This window comes from Crotalus tigris, unplaced genomic scaffold, assembly GCF_016545835.1.
Source record: "Crotalus tigris isolate CLP2741 ecotype Arizona unplaced genomic scaffold, ASM1654583v1 scf7180000019718.230237, whole genome shotgun sequence".
In the NCBI taxonomy this organism is placed as follows: domain Eukaryota; kingdom Metazoa; phylum Chordata; class Lepidosauria; order Squamata; family Viperidae; genus Crotalus; species Crotalus tigris.
In genome coordinates, this window is record NW_024097680.1 from 68,248 (window position 1) to 93,819 (window position 25,572).

Sequence of the window (25,572 nt, forward strand, 5' to 3'; positions counted from 1 at the left end):
TGCCTGTCTCTCTATCTCTCTGTCTATCTCTCTGCTTGCCTGCCTTATCTATCTATCTATCTATCTATCTATCTATCTATCTATCTATCTATCTATCTATTTATCTATCTCTATCTATCTATCTATCTATCTATCTATCTATCTATCTATTGTATCTATCTATTGTATCTATCTATCTATCTATCTATCTATCTATCTATCTATCTATCTATCTATCTACCTACTTACCCACCCATCCATCCATCCTTCCATCCATCCATCCATCCTATCCGTGGTCCATAACAGTTGTCTGTTCGCTCCCTGCTCACCTCCCTGGTCTCGTTGTCCTGGATGAGCATGTATAATGGGACGATATGGCTGATCTCCAACAGCACGGGGCTTGGGCTGAGCTGCTCCTTGCCCGCCCGGCGGCAGAGATGGCAGGTCGACGGGCAGCGGCCCTTTTCTTCACAGTGGATCTGCACGCCGGAGATCAGTTGATCGTCGGAGAGCATCTGGGCGGTCAGCAGCCCAGAGAGGTAGGTGATGAACGGCATGGACTTCAGCTCTTTCTTGTTTCCAAGTTCGGTCGTTTCTGGTTGAGAAACAGAGCAGGGTTGGGATAAGAAAAGACAATGAGCCTTCGTGGTTCCGCGAAGGTTTTATGCATCAAATAAATGTGCAGCTTAATAAGATGGACTAAAAGACCTCCGAGGTCCCTTCGGTATATAAAAGGAAGTTCCTTTGGAATGATGAATTGCAAGTTCCTTCCAAGCTCCCAACTCCATTATCATCTTCCCTAAAGTCCAGTCAAGGATGACCTTTAACATCAACTTGGTTACGTAGGTTCTGGACAGCTGGGCCTATTCTGGAAGTCAAATTGAAGACCTCCCTTTTATTTCTAAGGCCTGTCTTTGCGGACCAGAGTGCCCTTGTAAGTAGTATTCGCCCCAGAGGAGTTGAAGTCAACCAACTTCCATTTCTTTCAAGACAATCTGCCGGGGCAGAAAGGGGAGGGAGGGGAGAGGCCAAGAGAAAGATACATGGTACCGGTTTCTAAGTCAAGGACCGGCCTGCCTTTGGCCGAAGCTTGGCTCACTTCGCGAACCCCAATCTCGGGTTTCGAACGGCAGTTTCACTGGTGTGTGAAAGTGTTTGCTTCACAACTTGCCAATGAGAGGAATTAACCAGTGGAACCACCCACCTCCAGAAGCGGTAGATGCTCCAACCCTGGAAGTTTTTAAGAAGAGACTGGACAGCCGTTTGTCTGGAATGGTATCCTGCCCGGACAGGGGGCTGGACTGGATGACCTCCAAGGTCCCTTCCAACTTTACTACTACTACTACTACTACTACTACTACTACTACTACTACTACTACTATTATTAACAACCTGCGGGGAGGGTTAGGATTTAGAGAGCCACGGATATTCTCCCCAGTGTCTGGGTAGGTTTTGAAGATGCTTCCTCTTAACAATATTTTCAGAATCCAAATCAACCGCACAGCCAACCAGAGATGGCACCGGCCCCAAACCAACCCACTAAAGCCCCTCTCCCCCCCCCCACCAGCAGTTCACCTCCCAATGACCTGACCTGGTGTAATCTCCCTATTCACAAGGCCCATCATCAGGCTCTCTCTGATGACACTCCCGACCCATTGACAATTCTCACCCATGTTGGGTGAGAGAAGGGAAGACAAAGGATTTGCAAAAAATAAATAAAAAAATCATGACAAACAAGACTACCGTACTAATAATTAGCTCATGGAATGGAATAGAATGGAACAGAACAGAATACGAAAATATGGAATAGAATACAGAATACAGAATAGAATAGAATAGAATAGAATAGAATATGGAACAGAATAGAATATAGAACCGAATAGAATATAGAATAGAATGTGGAATATATAGAATATAGAATATAGAATGGAATAGAATGGAATGGAATGGAATGGAATAGAATAGAATAGAATAGAATAGAATAGAATAGAATAGAATAGAATAGAATAGAATAGAACAGAACAGAACAGAACAGAATAGAATAGAATAGAATAGAATAGAATATAGAACAGAATAGAATAGAATGTGGAATATATAGAATATAGAATAGAATAGAATAGAATAGAATAGAATAGAATAAATATGGAATGGAATAATAATAATAATAATAATAATAATAATAATAATAATAATAATAATAATAATAATAATAATAATAGTAAAGTTGGAAGGGACCTTGGAGGTCATCTAGTCCAACCCCCTGCTCGGGCAGGAAACCCTACACCATTTCGGACAAATGGCTGTCCAGTCTCTTCTTAAAAACTTCCAGTGTTGGAGCATTTACTGCTTCTGGAGGCAAGCTGTTCCACTGATTAATTGTTCTCACTGTCAGGAAGTTTCTCCTTAGTTCTAGGTTGCTTCTCTCCTTGATTAGTTTCCACCCGTTGCTTCTTGTCCTGCCTTCAGGTGCTTTGGAAAATAGCTTAATTCCCTCTTCTTTATACAAAATAGAAAATAGAATAGAATAAATATGGAATGGAAAATAGAAAATAGAATAGAATAGAATATGGAATGGAATACAGAAAACAGAAAACAGAAAATAGAATAGAATATAGAATAGAATATGGAATGGAATAGAATAGTGTTTGCTGCTTGAGCAAGGGGGTTGGACTAGACAATTTCCAAGGTCTCTTCCAACTCTTGTCATTCTGTATGCTGAATCAGAACTTGAATGCCAGCTGTTGGGAGTCAACAGTATAAAAAAAAAAAAACAGACTCATTTACCTCGGCAGTTCGCTTGCCAAGCTTCTGTTTGGCCATAAACCAGGTTGAAGTCAACAGCAGATGACTCTGATATTTCTGTAACTTGTAGTTTTGCTTGGTGTTCTCATTCTTACCAACTAATAGCGTTTAGCAGTCGGGCTAAATGATTCTTCAGTAGGCCAATGTGGATAATAACACACCCTGTAAACGCGAGGGGACTTAAGCACAGATGCGGCACATCTGTGCTTAAGGGGGAAAAACAACTTCTTTACCCCTGAAACCTATGAACACAAATTCTGTCCCTCTTTTCAGCTGGGGAGAAAGGAAAACCATTTTGCCTGTCTGAAAGATGTTTTCGGTGGATGTATGCTGCCCTCCAGTGGATTCACTAAGCAATTGCGCCCGAAAGAGAACCGCGGGAAAAGAAAATAAGAGAGCCCGGCCAGAGCAATTTGCAAAGTTTAGACAGCTTTTCTTTTTTCTTTTCCCCCTTCATCCTTGCAGGATATCTCCCTTCACCCAGGCACGACCCCCAAGGATAAAATGATACCTTTGTCCATGAACCTCTGGAGAAATAGGAATCAGTAGGTATTGTGGCTATCCATGCCGTTGATATAGGTGTATTTACCTGCCTTGGTAAAACTACACGATAGATAGGTAGGTAGGTAGGTAGGTAGGTAGATAGATAGATAGATAGATAGATAGATAGATAGATAGATAGATAGATAGATAGATAGATAGATAGATAGATAGGGTTCCTGCCTGAGCAGGGGGTTGGACTAGATGACCTCCAAGGTCCCTTCCAACTTTACTACTATTACTAAGTTTGAAGAGCCCTGTCTTAAATCTAACAAACAAAATGGAGGCTGGCTGAAGAATTCTGGGAGTTGAAGTCCACAAGTCATAAAAGGGTTCCTGCCTGAGCAGGGGGTTAGACTAGATGACCTCCAAGGTCCCTTCCAACTTTACTACTATTACTAAGTTTGAAGAGCCCTGTCTTAAATCTAACAAACAAAATGGAGGCTGGCTGAAGAATTCTGGGAGTTGAAGTCCACAAGTCATAAAAGGGTTCCTGCCCTGAGCAGGGGGTTGGACTAGATGACCTCCAAGGTCCCTTCCAACTTTACTACTATTACTAAGTTTGAAGAGCCCTGTCTTAAATCTAACAAACAAAATGGAGGCTGGCTGAGGAATTCTGGGAGTTGAAGTCCACAAGTCATAAAAGGGTTCCTGCCTGAGCAGGGGGTTAGACTAGATGACCTCCAAGGTCCCTTCCAACTTTACTACTATTACTAAGTTTGAAGAGCCCTGTCTTAAATCTAACAAACAAAATGGAGGCTGGCTGAAGAATTCTGGGAGTTGAAGTCCACAAGTCATAAAAGGGTTCCTGCCTGAGCAGGGGGTTGGACTAGATGACCTCCAAGGTCCCTTCCAACTTTACTACTATTACTATTACTATGTTTGAAGAGCCCTGTCTTAAATCTAACAAACAAAATGGAGGCTGGCTGAGGAATTCTGGGAGTTGAAGTCCACAAGTCATAAAAGGGTTCTTCCCTTGCAGGGGGTTGGACTAGATGACCTCCAAGGTCCCTTCCAACTTTACTACTATTACTAAGTTTGAAGAGCCCTGTCTTAAATCTAACAAACAAAATGGAGGCTGGCTGAAGAATTCTGGGAGTTGAAGTCCACAAGTAATAAAAGGGTTCCTGCCTGAGCAGGGGGTTAGACTAGATGACCTCCAAGGTCCCTTCCAACTTTACTACTATTACTAAGTTTGAAGAGCCCTGTCTTAAATCTAACAAACAAAATGGAGGCTGGCTGAGGAATTCTGGGAGTTGAAGTCCACAAGTCATAAAAGGGTTCCTGCCTGAGCAGGGGGTTGGACTAGATGACCTCCAGGTCCCTTCCAACTTTACTACTATTACTAAGTTGACGAGCCCTTGTCTTAATTAACAAACAAAATGGGTCTAGCTGACGAATTCTGGGAGTTGAAGTCCACAAGTCATAACAAGGGTTCCTGCCTGAGAAGGGGGTTGGATAGCGTGACCTCAGGTCCCTTCCAACTTTACTACTATTAATAAGTTGAAGAGACCTGTCTTAATCTAACAAAAAAAATGGAGGCTGGCGAAGAATTTCTGGGAGTTGAAGTCCACAAAGTCATAAAAAGGGTTCCTGACTGAGCAGGGGGTTTAGACTAGATGACCTCCAAGGTCCCTTCCAACTTTACTTGACATTACTAAAGTTTGAAGAGCCTGTCTTAAATCTAAAAACCAAAGGAGGCTGGCTGGAAGGAATTCTGGGAGTTGAAGTCCACAAGTATAAAAGGTTCCTGCCTGAGCCGGGGGTTGGACTAGATGACCTCCAAGGTCCCTTCCAACTTTACTACTATTACTATTACTATGTTTGAAGAGCCCTGTCTTAAATCTAACAAACAAAATGGAGGCTGGCTGAGGAATTCTGGGAGTTGAAGTCCACAAGTCATAAAAGGGTTCTTCCCTTGCAGGGGGTTGGACTAGATGACCTCCAAGGTCCCTTCCAACTTTACTACTATTACTAAGTTTGAAGAGCCCTGTCTTAAATCTAACAAACAAAAATGGAGGCTGGCTGAAGAATTCTGGGAGTTGAAGTCCACAAGTCATAAAAGGGTTCCTGCTGGAGCAGGGGGTTAGACTAGATGACCTCCAGGTCCTTCCAACTTTACTACTATTACTAAGTTGAAGAGCCGTCTAAATCTAACAAACAAAATGGAGGCTGGCTGAGGAATTTGCTGGGAGTTTGAAGTCCACAAGTCATAAAAGGGTTCTTCCCTTGCAGGGGGTTGGACTAGATGACCTCCAAGGTCCCTTCCAACTTTACTACTATTACTAAGTTTGTAGAGCCCTGTCTTAAATCTAACAAACAAAATGGAGGCTGGCTGAAGAATTCTGGGAGTTGAAGTCCACAAGTCATAAAAGGGTTCCTGCCTGAGCAGGGGGTTAGACTAGATGACCTCCAAGGTCCCTTCCAACTTTACTACTATTACTAAGTTTGTAGAGCCCTGTCTTAAATCTAACAAACAAAATGGAGGCTGGCTGAGGAATTCTGGGAGTTGAAGTCCACAAGTCATAAAAGGGTTCCTGCCTGCAGGGGGTTGGACTAGATGACCTCCAAGGTCCCTTCCAACTTTACTACTATTACTAAGTTTGAAGAGCCCTGTCTTAAATCTAACAAACAAAATGGAGGCTGGCTGAAGAATTCTGGGAGTTGAAGTCCACAAGTCATAAAAGGGTTCCTGCCTGAGCAGGGGGTTAGACTAGATGACCTCCAAGGTCCCTTCCAACTTTACTACTATTACTAAGTTTGAAGAGCCCTGTCTTAAATCTAACAAACAAAATGGAGGCTGGCTGAGGAATTCTGGGAGTTGAAGTCCACAAGTCATAAAAGGGCCAAGTTTGAAGACCCCTGAGATAGATAGACAGACAGACAGACAGAGATAGAGATAAATAGATATAGAGATATAGAGATAAATAGACAGAGACAGATATAAAAATAGAGATAGATAGATAGATAAATACATAGATAGATAGATAACCTTTATTGTCATTTTTTTTTTACTGTAGGCACAATGGTATCCATTAAAAATGAAATTCTGTTGCCTGCTCTCAAAACTGTACCCATACACAACACATATATAAACATGCTATGTACAACACATTATATGCCAACACCCTTACATATAATATAAATACATATAAATATTAATCACTGTCCATCTTGAATACATACTTAGAATACATACTCTGTCCAGTTTTGGTCCCCACCACACAAAAAAGATATTGAGATTCTAGAAAGAGTGCAGAGAAAAGGAACAAAGACGATCAGGAGGCTGGAGGCTAAAACATACAAACAACCAACTTGCCTCCAGAAGTTGTGGGTGCTCCAACACTGGAGGCTTTTAAGAAGAGATTAGACAACTATTTGCCCAGAATGGTATAACATCTCCTACTTGAGCAAGGGTTGGACTAGAAGACCTCCAAGGTCCCTTCCAACTATGTTATTGTGTGATAACATAGGACATAATAGGGCATACTGATGTACTTAATTGAATGGCTATGACTTCTTCAGTGAAAGGATACTTGCTACTTATAGCTCGGTGTGTTATTTTATTTTCCAGTTTGAACTCATAGGGGAGAGGATGCAACCTTTACAAAGTATCCAGGCATTGTTTTATTTATTTCTGCATGGCTTCCTTTTCAAACTATATCTCCAAGCTGTTTACAATAACAGCCAAAGGAAAAAAAAAAAAACAAAAATCAGTTAAAATGAGGGATGAAGGCATGCATTAAAACATTGTATCATTAAGCGATTAAATAAACACCCGCGGAAAATAGCTGTAGCAATAAAATGTAGCCATAAAAAGGTAATTTGTTAAGTGGCATTGACATGAAAAGTAACACTAAGTAAAAGGCTTAGAGAAATAAAATACACACACAGGGTGCTGACTGGCTGGATTGTGTCCAGTTCCACCCTCCAATTTCTGTTTTGAGCTTTTTTTGAGCATGGAGAGAAAAGAATTACGGCTAAATTCTTTGTTTTCATTGATTATCAGCGTTAATTCTTAGCAGCTACACAGATGTTTAACTCTTCACTGCCCCCTCGTGGTCACGCCGGTGTTTTGCAGCTCAAGGTAGGGTCTATCAATCATATAAGGAACGGTTGCGGGAATTGGGTATGGCTAGTCTAATGAAAAGAAGGACGAGGGGGGACAGGATAGCAGAGTTCCAGTATTTTAAGGGCTGCCACAAAGAAGAGGGGGTCAAGCTATTCTCCAAAGCCCCTGAAGGCAGGAGAGGAAGCAACGGATGGAAACTCATCAAGGAGAGAAGCAACCTAGAACTAAGGAGAAATTTCCTGACAGTTAGAACTATTAACCAGCGGAACAGCTTGCCTCCAGAAGTTGTGGGTGCTTCATCGCAGAAAGTTTTTAAGACAGCCACTTGTCTGAAATGGTGTCGGACTTCCTGCTTGAGCAGGGAGTTGGACTAGAAGACCTCCAAGGTCCCTTTCAGCTTCTATTCTATTCTATTCTATTCTATTCTATTCTACTCTATTCTACTCTATTCTATTCTACATTTCTCCTGTTCTATTCTATCCTATTCTATTCTTCATTCTTCTGTTCTATTCTATTCTATTCTATTCTACATTTTCTATTCTGTTCTATTCTATTCTACATTTCTATTCTATTCTATGCTCTACTCTACTCTACTCTGCTCTACTCTATTCTACATTTCTTCTATTCTATTCTATTCTATTCTATTCTATTCTATTCTATTCTATTCTTCATTCTATTCTGTTCTATTCTATTCTACATTTCTATTCTTTTCTATACTCTGCTCTACTCTACTCTGCTCTATTCTATTCTATTCTATTCTATTCTATTCTACATTTCTTCTATTCTATTCTATTCTATTCTATTCTATTCTATTCTATTCTATTCTATTCCATAACCAAATTGGAGAGGGTTTTTTTTAAAAAAAGGCAAAAGAAAAGTAGGTAGGTAGACAGGTAGATATATAAACCTCCCGCTGATCTACCGAAAGAAGAAATTCGAAAACCGCGTCTCGGCTCCCCCCAAAAGCGCCTTCTGCTTTTCTGTTCCTTCGTTGCCACGAAATGAACTCAAGTCCGTGAGCGCAACGCCCTAAACGGATCTAAATCCACTGATGCCAATCAATCAAACAAAAAGCGAAAGCGAATCCGCCGCTTTCTCCCGCCCGGTCACCTGGCATCCACGAAGGACTGCGTCCCGGGGAGGTGAAAGTACCACAATTCCCATCATGCCTGGCGAGAGGCTACGTGACCTGGAGGGGAGGGAACAGAGGGGGTGGGAGCAAGGGGGGGGGTGCGGCAGCGTCCCCTTTTGCGCAGGCGTGGAAGGACGGAAGAGAGTGGCTGGGGAGGGGGGGGGACAAAAGATTGGTGCGGCTACGAGAGAGGAAAACAGGCAGGTAGGGAGGGGCTCTGCTTGGCCTGGGGAAAAAATGGGGCAGGGGGCTGGGGGGAAGCGGGAAGGAAGTGGGAGTCTCGTGCAAGCCCCTCCAGCCCCGGGCAACGTCCGCAGCCCCCGCGATCGCCTCCTGGGGGGGCTGTTTTCCCCACCCCCTCCCCAACGCGTTCTGATGCGCTCCAGAAATTCCTTTGCAAAGACGCACAATCGTTGGAAGGGTTTTTTTTTCTCTCTCTCTCTCTCTCTCTTTCCCCCCACCCCGTGCAAAACTTGGGAGCATGATCGAGGGGCTTCTTCGCCCCCTCCCCCGCGCCCCGAGGGATCTCTGATCTCGCAAAGCCCCTTCCCAGGCTGGCGAAGAGGGGGCGAGCCCCTCCATCGGCCTCGCCGCCCTCCTTGCCAGAACCGTCGGACGAACAGTGAATGCGCCCGATGGGAGCCAAACGCAGCTCTCTCTCTCTCTCTCTCTCTCTCTCTCTCTCTCTCTCTCTCTCTCTCTCTCTCTCTCTCTCTCTCTCTCACACACACACACACACACACACACACACACACACACACTCCCCCCCCCCAGCAAAAATTTTTCAAGGAGGTCGGAGGATACAACCGACTCCCAGCGGCCCCCACCCCTGCGATCTCTTGATAATGCAGAATCGACCCTCTCCCCTTGAAAGGGGCCTGGGTGGCTGAATTCCAGTATGCATGACATGGTTTGGGACCCGCCAAGAAATGTCATTGCTCCTTACTGAACACACACACACACACACACACACACACAGAGAGAGAGAGAGAGAGAGAGACAGACAGACAGACAGACAGACTCCTTCATCCTGCAAGGAGGAGAATCCCTTTTAATGAAGGCAGATCTTTTCTGGCGAGGGGTCCCAGAAACATCTGGGCTTTGAGTTTGTCCAGGGTTGAAGATCGGCAGGCCTCCTCAGAAGCTACTACCCTTCAGAGCTCAGAAATCCACTCAAGAGAGAATAATTAGCCCAGTGTTGAGAAAAAAAAAAAAACATGAAGTTTATCGTTTGGGGCAAAGCTCTTTCCGACAACGGAGAGTAATTGTAGCTCAAGGTTGACCTGTGGGGTTCCTTGGAGCTGTGTGGCCTCCTTGCAGACATCTCCTTGCCCAACTAGGAAACATCATCAGTGCTAGAAGAGAGTGGGTTGTGTGGAATGGAACAGGAGGAGGAGGATATTGTGGGGACCTTAGTGCTCTCTGAGTTTGGTTGGTTTCTTGCAGACGTTTCATGACCCAGCTAGGGAACATCATCAGTGCTAGCATTGGCACTGGCACTGATGATGTTACCTAGTTTGGGTAATGAAACGTCTGCAAGAAACCAACCTCAAAGCTCTTTCCAAAATAGGTTATCGCCCATCATCCTGCCTCCCAACTTCACACAGGAGAGTTGAAGCATTGCTACACACAGCTTTTTTCAACCCACACCACACACTTTCAATAACGGTCTTACGTCAATCAAATTTTAATTCCTTCCTGATATTCTTTCCGGCCTTTGAGGCTGTGATATTTGGCTGCAGTGTGCAGGCAGGCACGTAGGGGAGACAATGACTTTACACAACGGTTGGCTCAGGCCAAAGCCCTTGCAATTACATTTGGGGCATGCATCTTGGGTCAAGCAGGGTAGGCCTCCATGGTGCCTTAGAGGAAGGGAAACCAGGGGTGGGTGGATGAAAAGGAAAGCAAAGATGCCTTCAGGTGGACCCCCAAGCTTTTCTTTGAGAAAGGGAGTCAACGTTGAGTCTTCCAGAAAGTGGATTTGGGGAAGATAAGGAGAAATGGGCTGAAAACAGCTCATCGTGGAAAGGCACACAGAACACTGACGATGTTCCCTAGCTGGGTAACGAAACGTCTGCAAGAAAACTGCCAATCTCAGAGAGTGCCAAGCACTCCTCCTTTGAAACGTCAGCTACAAAATATTTTCTTTCATTTTCCTCTCCCCCCCCCCCCCAAAACAGATCTGGGGAATTGATGCAACCCATCTCATCTTGGCTCCACCACTATGGCTACTGCCCCTCAACTCAACTCGGATGCCCTCCGCGAAGTTTTGGAGTGCCCCATTTGCATGGAGTGCTTCACGGAAGACCACCTGCGGCCCAAGTTGCTTCACTGCGGGCACACAATCTGCAAACAGTGCTCGGAGAAGCTCCTGGCCAGCAGCATCAACGGGATCCGTTGCCCCTTTTGCAGCAAAATCACCCGGATCACCAGCCTGGCTCAGCTGACCGACAACCTGACCGTCTTGAAGATCATCGACACGGCAGGGCTGACCGAGACGGTGGGCGTTCTCATGTGCAAAGCCTGCACACGGCGGCTGCCCAAGCATTTTTGTCGGAGCTGTGGCCTGGTGCTGTGTGAGCCTTGCAAAGAGTTGGACCATCTCCAGAAGCATCACAACGTGGTGGCCATCAAAGAAGCGGCCGACGAGAAGAGGAGGGACTTTGGGGCCAGGCTGAGTCGCCTCCGAGAACTTATGGGGGACCTTCAGAAGAGAAAGGTGTCTCTGGAAGGGGTTTCGAAGGACCTGCAAGGCAGGTACAAAGCGGTGCTTCAAGAGTACGGCAAAGAAGAGCGCAAGGTCCAAGAAGAGTTGGCCAGGTCGCGGAAGTTCTTCACTAACTCCCTCTCTGAGGTGGAGAAGGTGAACAGCCAGACCATGGAGGAACAGGCTTACCTCCTCAACATTGCCGAGGTCCAGATTGTCTCGCGCTGTGATTACTTCCTGGCCAAAATAAAACAGGGAGACATCGCCCTTCTAGAGGAAGAGGAAGAGGAAGAAGAACCAGAACTGATGAACAGCCTTCCCAAGGAGCTGACGCTACAGGAGGTGGAGCTCCTCAAGGTTGGTCATATCGGACCCCTCCAGATAGGACAAGTGGTCAAAAAACCGCGGAGCATCAACGTCGAGGAGTCCTTGATGGAGACAACAGCAGAAGCATCAGGGTCTTTCAGAGAAGCGGAAGAGGTCCATCCATTGTCCCCTTGCTCTTCACCTGCAAAGCCAAGGATGTCTGAGGCGGCCTCCAGCATCCAACAGTGCCACTTTCTCAAGAAAATGGGCTCCAAGGGCAACACGCCCGGCACCTTCAACCTGCCAGTCAGCCTGCATGTCACACCGCAGGGAGAGGTCCTCGTGGCCGACCGGGGCAACTTCCGGATCCAAGTCTTTACTCGCAAGGGTTTTTTGAAGGAGATTCGGCGTAGCCCCAGTGGCATAGACAGTTTTGTGCTCAGCTTCCTCGGAGCCGATCTTCCCAACCTGACACCCTTGTCGGTCACCATGAACTGCCACGGGCTGATCGGGGTGACCGACAGCTACGACAACTCGATGAAAGTGTACACCATGGACGGACACTGCGTGGTGTGCCACCGAAGCCAGCTGAGCAAGCCGTGGGGCATCACTGCCCTGCCCTCCGGGCAGTTTGTGGTGACCGACGTGGAAGGAGGCAAGTTGTGGTGCTTCACGGTGGACCGGGGTGTCGGGGTAGTGAAGTACAGCTGCCTCTGCAGCGCGGTGCGCCCTAAATTTGTCACCTGTGACGCCGAAGGGACCATCTACTTCACCCAGGGGCTGGGCCTGAATCTGGAGAACCGCCAACACGAGCATCACCTGGAAGGCGGCTTTTCCATCGGCTCCGTCGGTCCAGACGGACAGCTGGGCCGACAAATCAGTCACTTTTTCTCCGAGAATGAAGACTTCCGCTGCATCGCCGGCATGTGCGTGGATTCCCGCGGGGATCTGATTGTGGCTGACAGCAGCCGGAAAGAAATCTTACATTTCCCCAAAGGTGGGGGCTACAATATCCTCATCCGGGAAGGTCTCACCTGCCCAGTTGGCATAGCCATCACCCCGAAAGGCCAATTGTTGGTCCTGGACTGTTGGGACCATTGCATTAAGATTTATAGTTACCACTTGCGAAGGTACTCCACACCTTAAGATGGAAAAATGACAACACACCCGCCTCTCTTTGTCCTTCACCCCCTTCTCCTGTATCAATTCTTCCAAGGTCTGCTGACCGACAGCGGTGCCTACGATCTGTGCCATAAATGTTGAACGGGGATGATTTTTAGCGTGTGTGTGTGTTTTAGAACAAAGACTGCATGTTTCTGTTTGCAAGGTAGAGTGTTTTTTTTTTCTTTTTAAAACACACACACACACACTCCAGAATTAATGACGTCTTGCTAAGGGAAGCCGGTTGGCAAGGAAGACAAGTATTTGTCCAAACACAGCTTTTTAACTTAAGGCAATCGGTGCGGCGAAATCAACCGGCTGACGAAAAACAGATCCCTTTTTTGACTTAGAAATTGAGCCAGCTGCACACTCAGCTTAAGAAGACCCTGGACGGATTCAGAGGGTTAGTCTCCATCTTTTCCAGGCCAGACTCTCGCTAGCTAGTCATTTTTTTTGTGTGTGTGTGAACTGTTTCCCTCCCTCCCCAATTCTGCTACTAGAAATTGATCAACCTTGCTCCTCGTGTTCCCAGTCCTCGTTTCGGCTCTTCTCTATTCATGTGTGCACGTGCTAAATGACTGGGTTGTTTTTCTTTTTAATCCCACTAACCCTGGCTAGTTCTTTCTCCCCCTCCCCCCACTCTTGGCACCTTTGACAAAACGGACAATCCTATAAAGCCAACTCACAATCTGCACAATTTCGAATTAACCCTCCCTTTAAAAGACACGTCTAGCTGTTGTTTTTAAGGCCCAAAAAGCTCTGACGCCTTCCGGTTTTATGTCTGTTGTCTGGGGCCTCTGTCCGATGTGAAGTAGGGTCTTGTTTGGTTGGAAAACAAAAGAAAACTGGAAACAAAAGAATCTGTAACAACGAACGTTTGTTTAGGAGGTTTTTCTTTGCAATTTGTTACTTTCCGGCTGGGGAAGGGGAATACTGTTTGGGAAAATCAACACTTCTAGTTGAGAGTTTCCCAAGCGCGGGAGAAATGGGTGTAAACAGGATGGGATGTGACAAATGATACGTTTAATCCTGCAATTCCACGCCGCTGCACCGGCTGATGAATTTCCACTTCAGGCAAACTCTGTGTGTCTCTTGGATGGAGGAAGGGACTTCTTATTGTATTAAGTCAGATCTCTCTGCCAAGGAGACTCAGTTCCATGACCCAGCAACATGCCACAGGCCCTGCTCGCCTGCTTGGTTTTTATTTAAGGCAACACACTGGTTGGTGTGGGTGTTATTGGCTAAAAAGCACACCTCATAGGCTGGATGATGTGTGCAACCACATTTGGATGACCCAAAGGTGTTTTTTTCAGGAGGCCACTGGACTTTGTTTTTTCTTTGAAAATGTTTCGCTTCTCATCCAAGGAGCTCCTTCGGCTCTGACTGGATGGTGGAGGATGGAAGGATTTATACTCCTTGCAGACAGCTGATCATTTGCCTTCTTTTAGAGAGTCGTTGAGGCCACTTGGAGGTTGACCTGTGTTTTGCTTCTCATCCAGGAAGCTTCAGCTCTGACTGGATGATGGGAAAATGGAAGGATTTAGACGCCTTGCAGACAGGTGGACATTTGCCTTCTTTTAGAGAGTCGTTGAGGCCACTTGGAGATTTACCTGGGTCCTCAGGGTCCCCTGAGCGGTGCAAATGGGTGTGGAGCCTTCTTAGCTGCAGGATGTTTTCTGCCCTGGGTCCCTTCACCGTTGGCTCAGCCAATTTCACTGTATACATGTTATACTTTGATAATAAAGGGTTTGTTTGCTTATTTAAGATTATTTTATTTATTTATTTATTTATCTGAAGATGGGCGCAGGCTGTTTGGGATGAGTCTGTGTCACCTGCATCTCAAACTGAAGCGCACATGGTTCCTGTCGTCTCATGCTTCAATTTGAGATACAGACAACAGACTCATCCCCAACAGCCTGCACCTGTCTTCAACAGTGAAGGGCAGAAAACATACTGCAGCCAAGAAGGCTCTACACCCACTTGCCAAGTGGCCTCAATGACTCTCTAAAAGAAGGCAAATGACTAGCTGTCTGCAAGGAGTATAAATCTTTCCATTCCCCCACATCTGGGATGAGAAGCAAAAGGTCTTCAAAGAAAAACAAGAAAGTCCAGTTGCCTCCTGAAAAAAAAAGCACCTTTGGAACAACCTTCACCTGGATGACTGAGAATCTCCATAGACTCACAGCTGGATGACTTAGCACAGCTGGGGTCTGGGGCCCATCTGGGAGAGAGATGCCCTCCCATATGGCTGGAATGCTTCAGATGGGATGCGCTCCTGATTGTTATGTGCAAAGAGAAGAGAGTTGCCAGAAATGAATGGCTGATTCCTGGGCTGAACTTTACAGATGTTCAACTGGGAAGAAAAATGATGTTTTGGTGATGGGACGGTTGAGCTGACTAGCAGATGGCCCGTCTAGCATTTTCACTAAGTCACAAGTCGCAACCCTGGAATTAAGGAGAAAGTTCCTAACAGGACAGTTAACCAGTAGAACAGAAGTTGCCTTCAGAGGTTGTGGGTGCTCCAACACTGGAGCTTTGTAAGAAAAGACTGTCTGTCAGCCACCTGTCTGAAATGGTGTAGGGTCTCCTGCTTGAGCAGGGGGTTGGACTAGAAGACCTCCAAGGTCCCTTCCAGCTCTATTCCATATTATTCTAAGTTCAAAGGAAAAAGGGATGTCTCCATCCCTGTATTTGTCACATCAGCTGCGGGGGGGGGGGAGATGAATGAAACAGATCAACTCATGGGGGCTTTGTGGGTGGCGAGACAAAAATGGCAACAATCAAGTTTTCTGGTTGCCTCCAGGGTGGAGCGTGGGGTATATTCTGCATTAATTTGGCCAATTGGAAAGGTGAAAAAGCAGCCTTGCACTTTGGATACCAACAGAAATACAGACAAAGAATCCAAATGCAAAATACTTGCTCCATTGCGGGAGGCTTTTAAGAAGAGAACGGACAGCTATTTGTCTGGAATGCCATGGGGTCTAGCAAGAAAAAAGTTCCTATCCAGATTTGCCTCTTGCACCATTCTGAGTTTCCCTTTTTTGGGGGGGGGGGGGGAAAGCCGCAGATTCATTTAAGGGGATTTGAAAGCCTCCCCGTTCTGCTGGTGAAATACTCAGCTGCCCATTTGCCAGCCATATTGTCGCACTCTCGCCCGCCGAAGCAATCTCTCCGCCATCTGTTTCCCGCTCAAAATGTGTGCACACACACCTACCACACGGGGACCCAGTCTTTTAGCGTCCTCTTAAACCGTTTGCATTTATAAGTCTTTGTTTTCTCTTGCACACACACCCCCCCCCCGCCCACTTCTGCAAAGCAAAAAGGAGATGAGGGTCTGCTCTAAATGCTCTAATTCAGGGGTCCCCAAATCCTTATCTGGATGCCAGCCAGCCAGCTAAGCTGATATTCTGGGCCAGGGTAGGCACCCTGGTGCCCACAAAAGATTTTGACTTCCCATCCTGCGAAGCCTCCAGGGCCATAGTTTTGCTCTAAGCTTGGCGCAACAAAGCAACTTCACACCAGAGATTGCTGAGAATTGACAGTTTTCCCCTTTCCCCACCATATGTTTTCTCTGAACATCCTCGCCTTCCTTGCTCTGAAGTCTTCCCGGTTCCACCTCCTAGCAAACTGACAGCACTTAACATCCCTGTTTGCTCCTTCTGTGAATTATTAACCATATGGTTAACAATTTGTCTCCTGCCCAAATCCTGTCTCAGGAACGGCAGATGCCTTTGGTTCCCGTATGTGTATGCACCTCGTGTGTGTGGTTTTTTGGGGGGTTGTTTAAAAAAAATACACCAAAAACGCTGCTGCGCGCGACAGAATTTGAACGCAACTTGAAAGAAAGTTCTTGAATTATTCAACTTCAGTCACCATCTTTGGTTTTTTTCCTGTTTTTTAAAAAGGGAGGGAGGGAGGAGAAGGAAGGAAGGGAGGAAGGAAGGAAGGAAGGAAGGAAGGAAGGAAGGAAGGAAGGAAGGAAGGAAGGAATTATATTATTAAGAGATAGTCTTTGGAGCATTTCGCTTCAAGATTAATGTAAATCTTACCCTGTAGCTGTATTCAATGCACAAAGGTGTGTGGGGGGGGGGAGGGGGGACAGGCCCTTTTGTTTTCAAAACAAAACCCCTGAGCAGACTCATTCCACCAAGCTTGGATTGTATGCTAAGCTGAGCAAATGCAATGCATGAGTCAAACCACCACTGCCTGCTTTCCCAACCTCACCTTGTCTCCGGGTTTAGATATTTATTCCTGGAAATTATGCAGCAAAGATGATTAATCGCCTAGGAGGACGGCGCCAAGCCTCCTTTGGTGTTTTTTTTCCATGCTTGGGAGGAAGGGAGGTTGGTTTGCTGCTGGAGAAACTGGACATTCATCTTTGCTTAAGACCCACAACAAACCGGGAGAGAGAGACAGAGGGAGAGGGAGAGAGAGAAAGAGAGAGAGAGCAGGGAGGGAGGGAGAGAAAGAGAGGAGAGAAAGGTAGGGAGAGAGAAAGAGGAGAGAGAAGGAGAGAGAGGAAGGGAGAGAGAGAAAGTAAGAGTGGGAAGGAGAGAGAGAAAGAAAGAGCTAGGAATATTTTGCTGCCAGAAAACCAAACCAAATAAAAATTGCCACTCCTGGGTGTGTATGCAGGGGAGGAAGGGTTAAAAAATGTTCCCAAATGTCACACACACACAGAGAGAGAGAGAGAGAGAGAGAGTTTGCAAACAGGCTGCACTTGTGTTTTCTCTGGGCTGCAAGCAAGAGACACTTCCTGAATCAGTGTGCTTCGAAATGCAAAAATTCTGCAACAGTTGGAGACTATTCCTAAAAAAAACGGCCGAGCGCACCCCTCTTTTAAGGCGGCCTGGAGAAGAGAGAGCTGGGACAATTCAGTTAGTTCTCAACTTATGAGCGCAAACTGAACCCAGGATTTCTGTCGCTAAGCGAGGGGTTTGCTAAGTGGATTTTAACGGCTTTTTTCGCCACCGTTGTTTCAGCGAATCGCCGCATTTCTTCAGTTAGTGATCCGGTTGTTAAATGAATCTGACTTTGCGGGTCAGATGTGGAGGATCACGCGATTCCCCGGCGGTCGCTGCAACCGTCCTGAGCGCAGGTCAGTTGCCAAGCCTTCCAATTTTGGCCAGGGGACGCTGCAGCGGCTCTAAAGCGTGAAAAGTGGTCACGATTCCCTTTGTCGGGTGCTGTCGTAACTTTGAGCGGTCGCTAAAAGAGCCGAGGACTGCCTGAAATTCCATTTGCAGGAGGATCGGGGAAAAAAAGCATCCTGATATCGCCATGGTCGGAAGGAAAGGCAAAATGGGTGGACAATTCTACGAAAAGCTGATTCTTGCTGTCACTGGAAGGGGGGAGTGATGGTGGAGGGGGGGGTTGATATATCTTTTTTTTTAAAAAAACAGAAGAGTTTTAAACCAATCTTGGAAAGCCCTCTGCTAGGGAGGAAGGGAGTGGATGCTACAATAGAGATAATCAAACCGAGTCCCCGGGGTTCCAGCAGGATGGGGAGAGGGGCAAAGAGAGGGTCTTCACCCTTTTATGAGAGGAGGCTGAGGAGATGCCGATGGGATACAAAGCCAGCTCGACAAGGGAAGTCATGGTGAATAAATCTCAATTAAGTAAAACTGGGGGGGGGGAAGAGGGATGTGACTTCACAACTAATCAGGCAATTTGAGCAATTCAAAATAATCTGGATCCGGTGGCGTCATTCTTCTGGGGCAATAATAGGAAAATGGACAGTTTGGGAAGCACAGCGATGTCTTCCTTCCTTCCTTCCTTCCTTCCTTCCTTCCTTCCTTCCTTCCTTCCTTCCTTCCTTTCCTTTTCCTTCCCTTCCCTTCCCCTTCCTTCCTTCCTTCCTTCCTTCCTTCCTTCCTTCCTTCCTGGAGAAAGAGCTGCAATTCTGGACACTTGTTCCAGAAAGGGATTTCCTGCCTTAAAACAGGGCAAAAGGAATGTGGCAAAATTGGAACGCAAAGTCGTTCCAGATCTTCCAACTGGATTTGTGCAGTCAAAATTAATACAGAGGTATACGGACAGATTAAGGGAGTGCCGGCTCTCCCTCTCCTCCAGCTGCTTACCTTTCTGATATTGCAGCCAGAGCTGCTGCTGTATCTTCTTGCTTGGGAAGTGGATGGTGCAGCTGAATTCGGAGCCGTACAGGCCCTCCGCGATGTAATGGGAGCCATATTGCTGAATGAAATACAGCAGCTCCTCCCGGCTGCTGTCCTTGTTCAGGATCTTGAGGACGTTTGAAAAGCCTAGAAAGATAAAGCAGAAAGGGAGGGAGGGAGAGAGAGAGAGAGAGAGAGAGAGAGAGAGTGTGTGAATGAATTGCAATGGATGCAGAGATACACATCTTATCAGGAAGATGTTACAGCTTCCAGCCATTAAAGAGCTGCAGAGCCTTGGAGGACACCTGCTACGGTGTTCTCTGGCCATTTTATTTTTTTTAAAAAAATCTGAACTTAGGCTGACAAATTGGTCCTGCTCACCGGACGAGAGGGCGATGGTGCTGAGCTTCACTCTGTACAGGTTACTTCGGACCCTCCAGTGTTGAACCATGGGGTATCCCATGGCTTCATCGTATCGAATGTCACCTGTCAATAGAAGGGAATATTTGTAGCTTATGAGGGGTGGGCTGTGGGCTCCTGGGTGCTCCCTGGGCTTGGTGTGGTTTCCTTGCAGATGTTTCATAACCCAACTAGGGAACATTGTGAGTGCTAGGAAGGAGGAGGGTTTGGAGAAAGGAGGAAGAGGAGGAGGACTGTGGGGTCCTTGGTGCTCTCTGAGCTTGGTGTGGTTTCCTTGCAGATGTTTCCTTACCCAACGAGGGAACATCATCAGTGCTAGAAAGGAGTAGGGTTTGAGGAGAGGAGGAGGAGGAAGAAAACTGTGGGACCACCACCATAGAAAAGTCAGGGCTCCTACCAGTTAGCAATTGGAGGTTGGGAAGAGGTTCTGATAGCACTCCACGGCACTGTTCCTCAACCGGTAAAGGAATGACCACCAATGCATCAGCCAGCTGGGGAAAGTCCTTGATGAAATTGTTCTCCCTAGGGGGAAAAAAACAAAAAACCAGAGAACTGAAACACAGTGATTTGGACACAGTCTGGGTGAAGAAGATGGAGAGAGGTTGACTTGGATTCCGAAGGGAAAAGACCAAGACACATATACGCAAATACGAACAAGGAGAGAGGAAACGCATCAACGTTACCACATGTCCACCATAAGCGATAAAAAGTCCCTTTTTTAACATCTGGAATCTTGAATCCAGAGGTGGAGAGGGAACCTTCTGAATCCAGAATACATCATAACCTGGTTGTCCCAAAGATGCTTTTTTTTTCAGGAGGCAACTGGACTTTCTTGTTTTTCTTTGAAGAGGTTTCGCTTCTCATCCAAGAAGCTTCTTCCGCTCCAAATGGAAAGAAAAACGAAGGAGAAAAAAACAAGAAAGAAAAATAAGGATGTCCAGTGGCCTCTTGAAATAAAAGCACCTTTGGGATAACCATGACCTGGATGACTGAGAATCTCCATGGATATAATACAACAACACCAAATTCATAGCTCCCAGATAACATTATTGTTAGACAGACTTCTAAATTGCGTTGATCTAATTGAAAGGGGGAATGTGTGTGTGGTTGGGTATGAATTTGTATGTGAGAGAGATAAGACAATATAAATATATGAAGAAATGAGTTATCTTACGGATGGCAAAAATAAAGCTGAAATTAAAACTACAACATTTGCCTGTCTCTGCTATTATTATTATTAGTAATATATCTCTTGCTTAGGAAACTCAGCACAGATCTAGAACAGATACTGAGAAATTCACAAGAAAGAAGAACAAGCTATTTTAATATCTCAAAATCCTTTCCAAAGGAAGAGAGCGAATATTAACATGGAACTTAAAGAGCTCCATTTATCAGCTAGGAACTTGGGGATGGACGCCCTTTGAAGACTATGGGAGTATGAACATTGCAGACTACAAAATCTTCCCATTTCCCCACCCTCCAGTCAGAGCCGAAGAAGCCTCTTGGATGAGAAGCAAAACGTCTTCAAAGAAAAACAAGAAAGTCCAATTGCCTTCTAAAAAAGCACCTTTGTTATAACTATGACCTGAGGATCTCCACAGACATCAAACTTGCTTCCTTTTCCCATTCAAAAGGAACCTTCTGAATTCAGAGGTGGTGAAGCTTAGCCCCCAAAACCTTCCAAGCTACACGCTCTGTTTCTTAATATTACTCAAGAGTTGGTCAACATACAAGGTGATCCCAAAGAGGCAGATTCATTCGTTTGGAGAGAATTGGAAGTGGTTGCAACAACAATCTGCTCTCAGCACAGGGGGTGAGAATGCAAACAGAGCATTTTGGCTCTTTCGAAGGACTTTTCTCAACTTGAGGCCATCCAGAAAAGTTTGCCAAAGTGGTTGCCTGGAGCCATCTCCTTCTGCCAGCTTCATCTGATGATATGTTGTGTACAGGGTCCTACAATGCAGTCAGACTTTTCCGGAACTCAGTGCTGCCGTTCAAGCCTCAAGCCTACTTTTATTGTCCCAAGAACAGAAAGAGCTAATTAGAAACGGATCCTGCCATTTTTTTTATGATCTTGAAAAAAAAACAACCAAAAACCAGCCAGCCGGCCAACCAAACAACCAGGATGGGGGGGGGGGAGGAAAGTCTTGGTTAATGAAGAACAGAATTGCTCCAGACCGTGGGTCTTCAAACTTGGCCCTTTGATGACTTGTGGACTTCAACTCCCAGAATTCCTCAGCCACGCATGCTGGCTGAGGAATTCTGGTGGTTGATTGATTGAACTTTTTAATTCCACCCAGTCTGCTGTTATCACTGCAGCCACGCCCACCCAATGGGCCACACCCACCCAATGGGCCACACCCACCCGGCACCCGATGATGCATAAGTGGGTTTTGGGTTGCAGTTTGGGCACTCGGTCTCTAAAAGGTTCACCATCACTGATCTATGCTACAAGAGAAGAAGGTGCGGTTCCAGGACTCAGCCAAGAGAGGGCCGTACATGCTTTGGAACACAGCACATAAACAAATATGGGAAAAAGAGTTGCATGTGACACGTTCCTTGATAAGACCTAGGAAAAAAAAAAGGAATGGGCTGAGGTTTTGGCTTTAGACTGGGAGGCCCCAGAAGGCCCCAAAGTCAACTCTTCCAGATGTGTTCCTTTTTCATGCACAGGAGAAATGTGAACAGTAAGTGAAAAGCTGCTGCTCAGACACCACTATTTGTTCTTTTGTCTTAAAGAGTCTTTGATAACAACAACAATAATAACTAAAAAGTTGGATTAAATCTGGAGATCATCCAAGGCAAAGTTAGGAGAATCTACGGCTCTCCAGATGTTGCTTAAACTGCAACCGTCATAAATTGGAGTCATTTACCAAGCGTCTGAATTTTGATCCCGGGATCGCAAGGACGCTACAACGGTTGTGTGGAAAAAAACAGTTATCAGTCACTTTTTTTCAGTGCCATCATAACTTCAAAGCGTCATTAAGCAAACTGCGGCAACTCGTGGTAAGTACTTACTGTGGTAAGTGCTTTCAATCCCAAAAATTTCATATTGAAAAAAGAAAAAGCTGCTAGCTGAATCTTTGGAGGAGGCTTAGAGTTGGGATCCAGTTCGTTAGAGGTTTAACACACAATAGCTACCCGCTGGTCTTGTCTACAGCTCTCGAAGACACGACAAGTTGGGAAATATTTATTATTACAGAATCTGGAACACAGGTCAAAAGATGCTCCCCCGGGATTTGGCCTCCTCTCACAACTCACCAAAGCCTTCGCAAGCCATGAAGGCATGGGCTTGTAAACTGAGCTTGTTTTATTAGGTGTGTTACAATGAATAGGGGGGAGGGAAAGAAAACCCTCTGGCTTAGGCACAATTTATTGCTCATTAAATCTGGGAAAAGGTTAGTAGCAGGAAGGAGGTGTCGAAGGAAGAGAAGAGATGCAATATAGAATAGAATAGAATAGAATAAGGAATGGAATATAGAATAGAACAGACTATGGAATAGAATATAGAATAGAATAGAATAGAATAGAATAGAATAGAATAGAATAGAATAGAATAAGGAATGGAATAAGGAATGGAATATAGAATAGAACAAACTATGGAATAGAATATAAAATAGAATAGAATAGGAACAGAATAGAATAGAATAGAATAGAATAGAATAGAATAGAATAGAATAGAATAGAATAGAATAAGGAAGGGAATAGAATAAGGAAGGGAAGGGGAGGGAAGGGAAGGGAAGGGAAGAGATGGAATGGAAAGGAAAGGAATGGAATGGAATGGAATAGAATAGAATAAGGAATGGAATAGAATAAGGAAGGGAAGGGAAGAGAAGAGAAGAGATGGAATGGAAAGGAACAGAACGGAACAGAACAGAACAGAATAGAAATAGGGGACCCAGAGGCTTCCTGAGTGGTGCTTGATAATTTATCAGCTTTCTTACAGGGATTGAGAGGACGGAAGCAAGCAAAAATTAAAGTTTCCAGCCGTTCCCTCGCTCGGCTTGTGTTCTTCACACTGCGCTTATCAGGCTACCAAGAGCAAAGCAGAGGGGGAGTCTCCAGGGAGAACTCAGCTGATGCCAGAAGAGGGTTGTGCTTTAAACCTGTACATTTCAAGACTCCAAAAACACGGAGATAGATATTATATCTAGTTCAGCTAGCTGGAATTCTCTTCAGTTCCTAACCCAGCTGATCATAACTAATTTCCTTTCCTGCCTTACGCCTCTTTGTTAGGTAGGGTCATCTCCGCAGAACCAGCTCTACTGTTAGGCAAATGACTTTATGGAGTCCTTGGTGCTCTCTGAGCTTGGCAGACGTTTCATTATCCGACTGCATAATGCTATCAGTGCGACTGAGGATGGAGTTTGCTACCTGATTATACACATCCGTTCTCAGCCTGGCAGTTTTGCTTGCAGACGTCTATGGAGATTCTCAGTCTTCCAGGTCATAGTTATCCCAAAGATGCTTTGGTTTTTCTTTGAAGATGTTTTGCTTCTCATCCAGGAGGCTTCTTCAGCTCTGACTCTTCAGCTCTTCCATGTCCCACCATCAGAGCTGAAGAAGCTTCTTGGATAAGAAGCGAAACATCTTCAAGGAAAAAACAAGACAGTCCAGTTGCCTCGTGAAGAAGCATTTTGGAGTTTGCTTGCAGATGTTTCACTACCCAACTAGGTAACATCATCAGAGCTAGTGAGTGTGTGGTTCCCTATTTATACACAGTAGCTCTGAACTTGATGGTTTGCTTGCAGACATTTCATTACCCAACTAGGTAATATCTTCAGTGCTAGTGGATATGTGGAGTTTGCTCCCTATTTATATATAGTGATTTGATCTGCCAGTGTTGGTGCGGGCAAATGTCTCCTAGATAGTTCCTTAATTAGGGTCTCGTTTTCTGCTTCCTCTACTTCAGGGGTCCCCAACCTGTGGTCTGTGGACTGCTACCGGTCTGTGCCAGCATCGGTCCACACAAACAAGCAAAGCCCCATCCGTGAGATGCAGGCAGCACACAAAACTACGCACCCTCCGGTCTGTGGAAAAACCTCTCTCCACACAACTGGTCCCTGGTTCCCAAAATATTGGGAGCCTCAGCTCTACTTGAAGAAGACTTCTTTTATTGAAGTAAAGATCAGACAAATGTGTTAGAAGTAACCTATCTGCAGTTCTATAAGGATGAAATTTCTCCAAGTTGTAGGTTTGGGTGCAAAGTGCCTGAAACATGCCTTAATGTCAACAAAGCTGAGATTAATCAGAAGACACTTGCCCAGGCTGTATTCCATATTATTCAGCAGCTATCGGAAACCTAAATTAGCCCCTCAGATGGTGGGTGAGTGAGTGGGATATCAGCATTCTAATATAAACTTATCGGGTCTGTAAATGTGAGGTGCTGGAAATGAGTCAGTCAATCATCTCTGGCAGAAAGCCTCCGGCTTTGTCGTCTTGGCAGCCTTCTCTATCTTAGCTGAAGAATACTAATCAAGCTGGTGACTGGCACGCTTAATGCAACCCTTGTGTTGGAGAGAAGGAATTCTCCAAAGGGTGGAAGCCAAGCTGGTCTTCCTTAATCGCCCCTGAATTGAGAAAACACCCAGGTAGCAAGGAGAGACATGACAGAGATGGAGAAGAGGAGGCAGAGATAAAGAGGTGAGAGAAGGAAGGCTGTTGCGTTGTCCCTACCAAGACTTCAACACATGGTTGACGTCATGGAGACATCTAGATGGGGTGACACTGTTCTCCAGGAAGTTATCACAAGTTACCAATAAAAGAGAATATTTCTGGCTCTGGATTGGAATGTGGGGTCCTTGATGCTCACTGAGCTGGGTGGTTTTCTTGCAGATGTTTCATGACCCAACTAGGGAACCTCATCAGTGCTGGAAGGGAGTTAGGTGAGGAGGAGGAGGAGGAGGAGGAGGAGGAGGAGGAGGAGGAGGAGGAGGAGGAGGAGGAGAAGGAAGGAGAGGAGGAGGAAGACTGAGGGATCCTTGGTGCTCTCTGAGCTGGGTGGTTTTCTTGCAGATGTTTCATGACCCAACTAGATAACAACATCAGTGCTAGAAGGGAGTGGGGTTTGTGGAGAGGAGGTGGAGGATGATTGTGGGATCCTTGGTGCTCTCTGAGCTTGGTGGTTTTCTTGCAAATATTTAATGACCCAACTAGGGAATATCATCAGTGCACTGATGTTATCTAGTTGGGTAATGAAACCTCTGCAAGAAAACAACCAAGTTCAGAGAGCATCAAGGATTCCCCAATCGTCCTCCTCCACCGCCTCCTCCTCCATCTACTCCTCCCCCAGGTCCTGTAGCCATCCTTCATATGCTCTATGTTCATATATTCATATGTT

General features: G+C 45.6%; 2 protein-coding genes across 7 annotated transcripts in view; one reads left to right on the plus strand and one right to left on the minus strand.

Annotated features, from left to right (window-relative positions):
* Window positions 1-25,572, minus strand: part of ASTN2 (astrotactin 2) — a 187,622-nt gene that overhangs the window by 42,645 nt on the left and 119,405 nt on the right. For 3 of the 5 annotated variants that reach the window (XM_039364280.1, XM_039364278.1, XM_039364277.1), the window contains exons 14-17: window positions 19,630-19,754; window positions 19,194-19,298; window positions 18,780-18,959; window positions 309-574 (exon numbers count right to left, since the gene is read on the minus strand). In XM_039364280.1, the coding sequence (XP_039220214.1) occupies window positions 309-574; window positions 18,780-18,959; window positions 19,194-19,298; window positions 19,630-19,754 (676 nt within the window). Of the gene's footprint in view, window positions 1-308; window positions 575-2,763; window positions 3,376-18,779; window positions 18,960-19,193; window positions 19,299-19,629; window positions 20,017-20,207; window positions 20,686-25,572 lie in introns of those variants that run through there. The other 2 variants (XM_039364281.1, XM_039364282.1) reach the window with 2 other exon arrangements.
* TRIM32 (tripartite motif containing 32) lies at window positions 8,632-13,573 on the plus strand. 2 transcript variants are annotated; one of them, XM_039364283.1, is made up of 2 exons: window positions 8,632-8,729; window positions 10,706-13,573. In XM_039364283.1, the coding sequence occupies exon 2, from the start codon at window positions 10,750-10,752 to the stop codon at window positions 12,682-12,684; it is 1,935 nt and encodes a 644-aa protein (XP_039220217.1). In that variant the 5' UTR covers window positions 8,632-8,729; window positions 10,706-10,749; the 3' UTR covers window positions 12,685-13,573. The 2 variants fall into 2 exon arrangements, with proteins under 2 accessions (XP_039220217.1, XP_039220218.1); XM_039364284.1 differs by having other exon boundaries at window positions 8,645-8,725.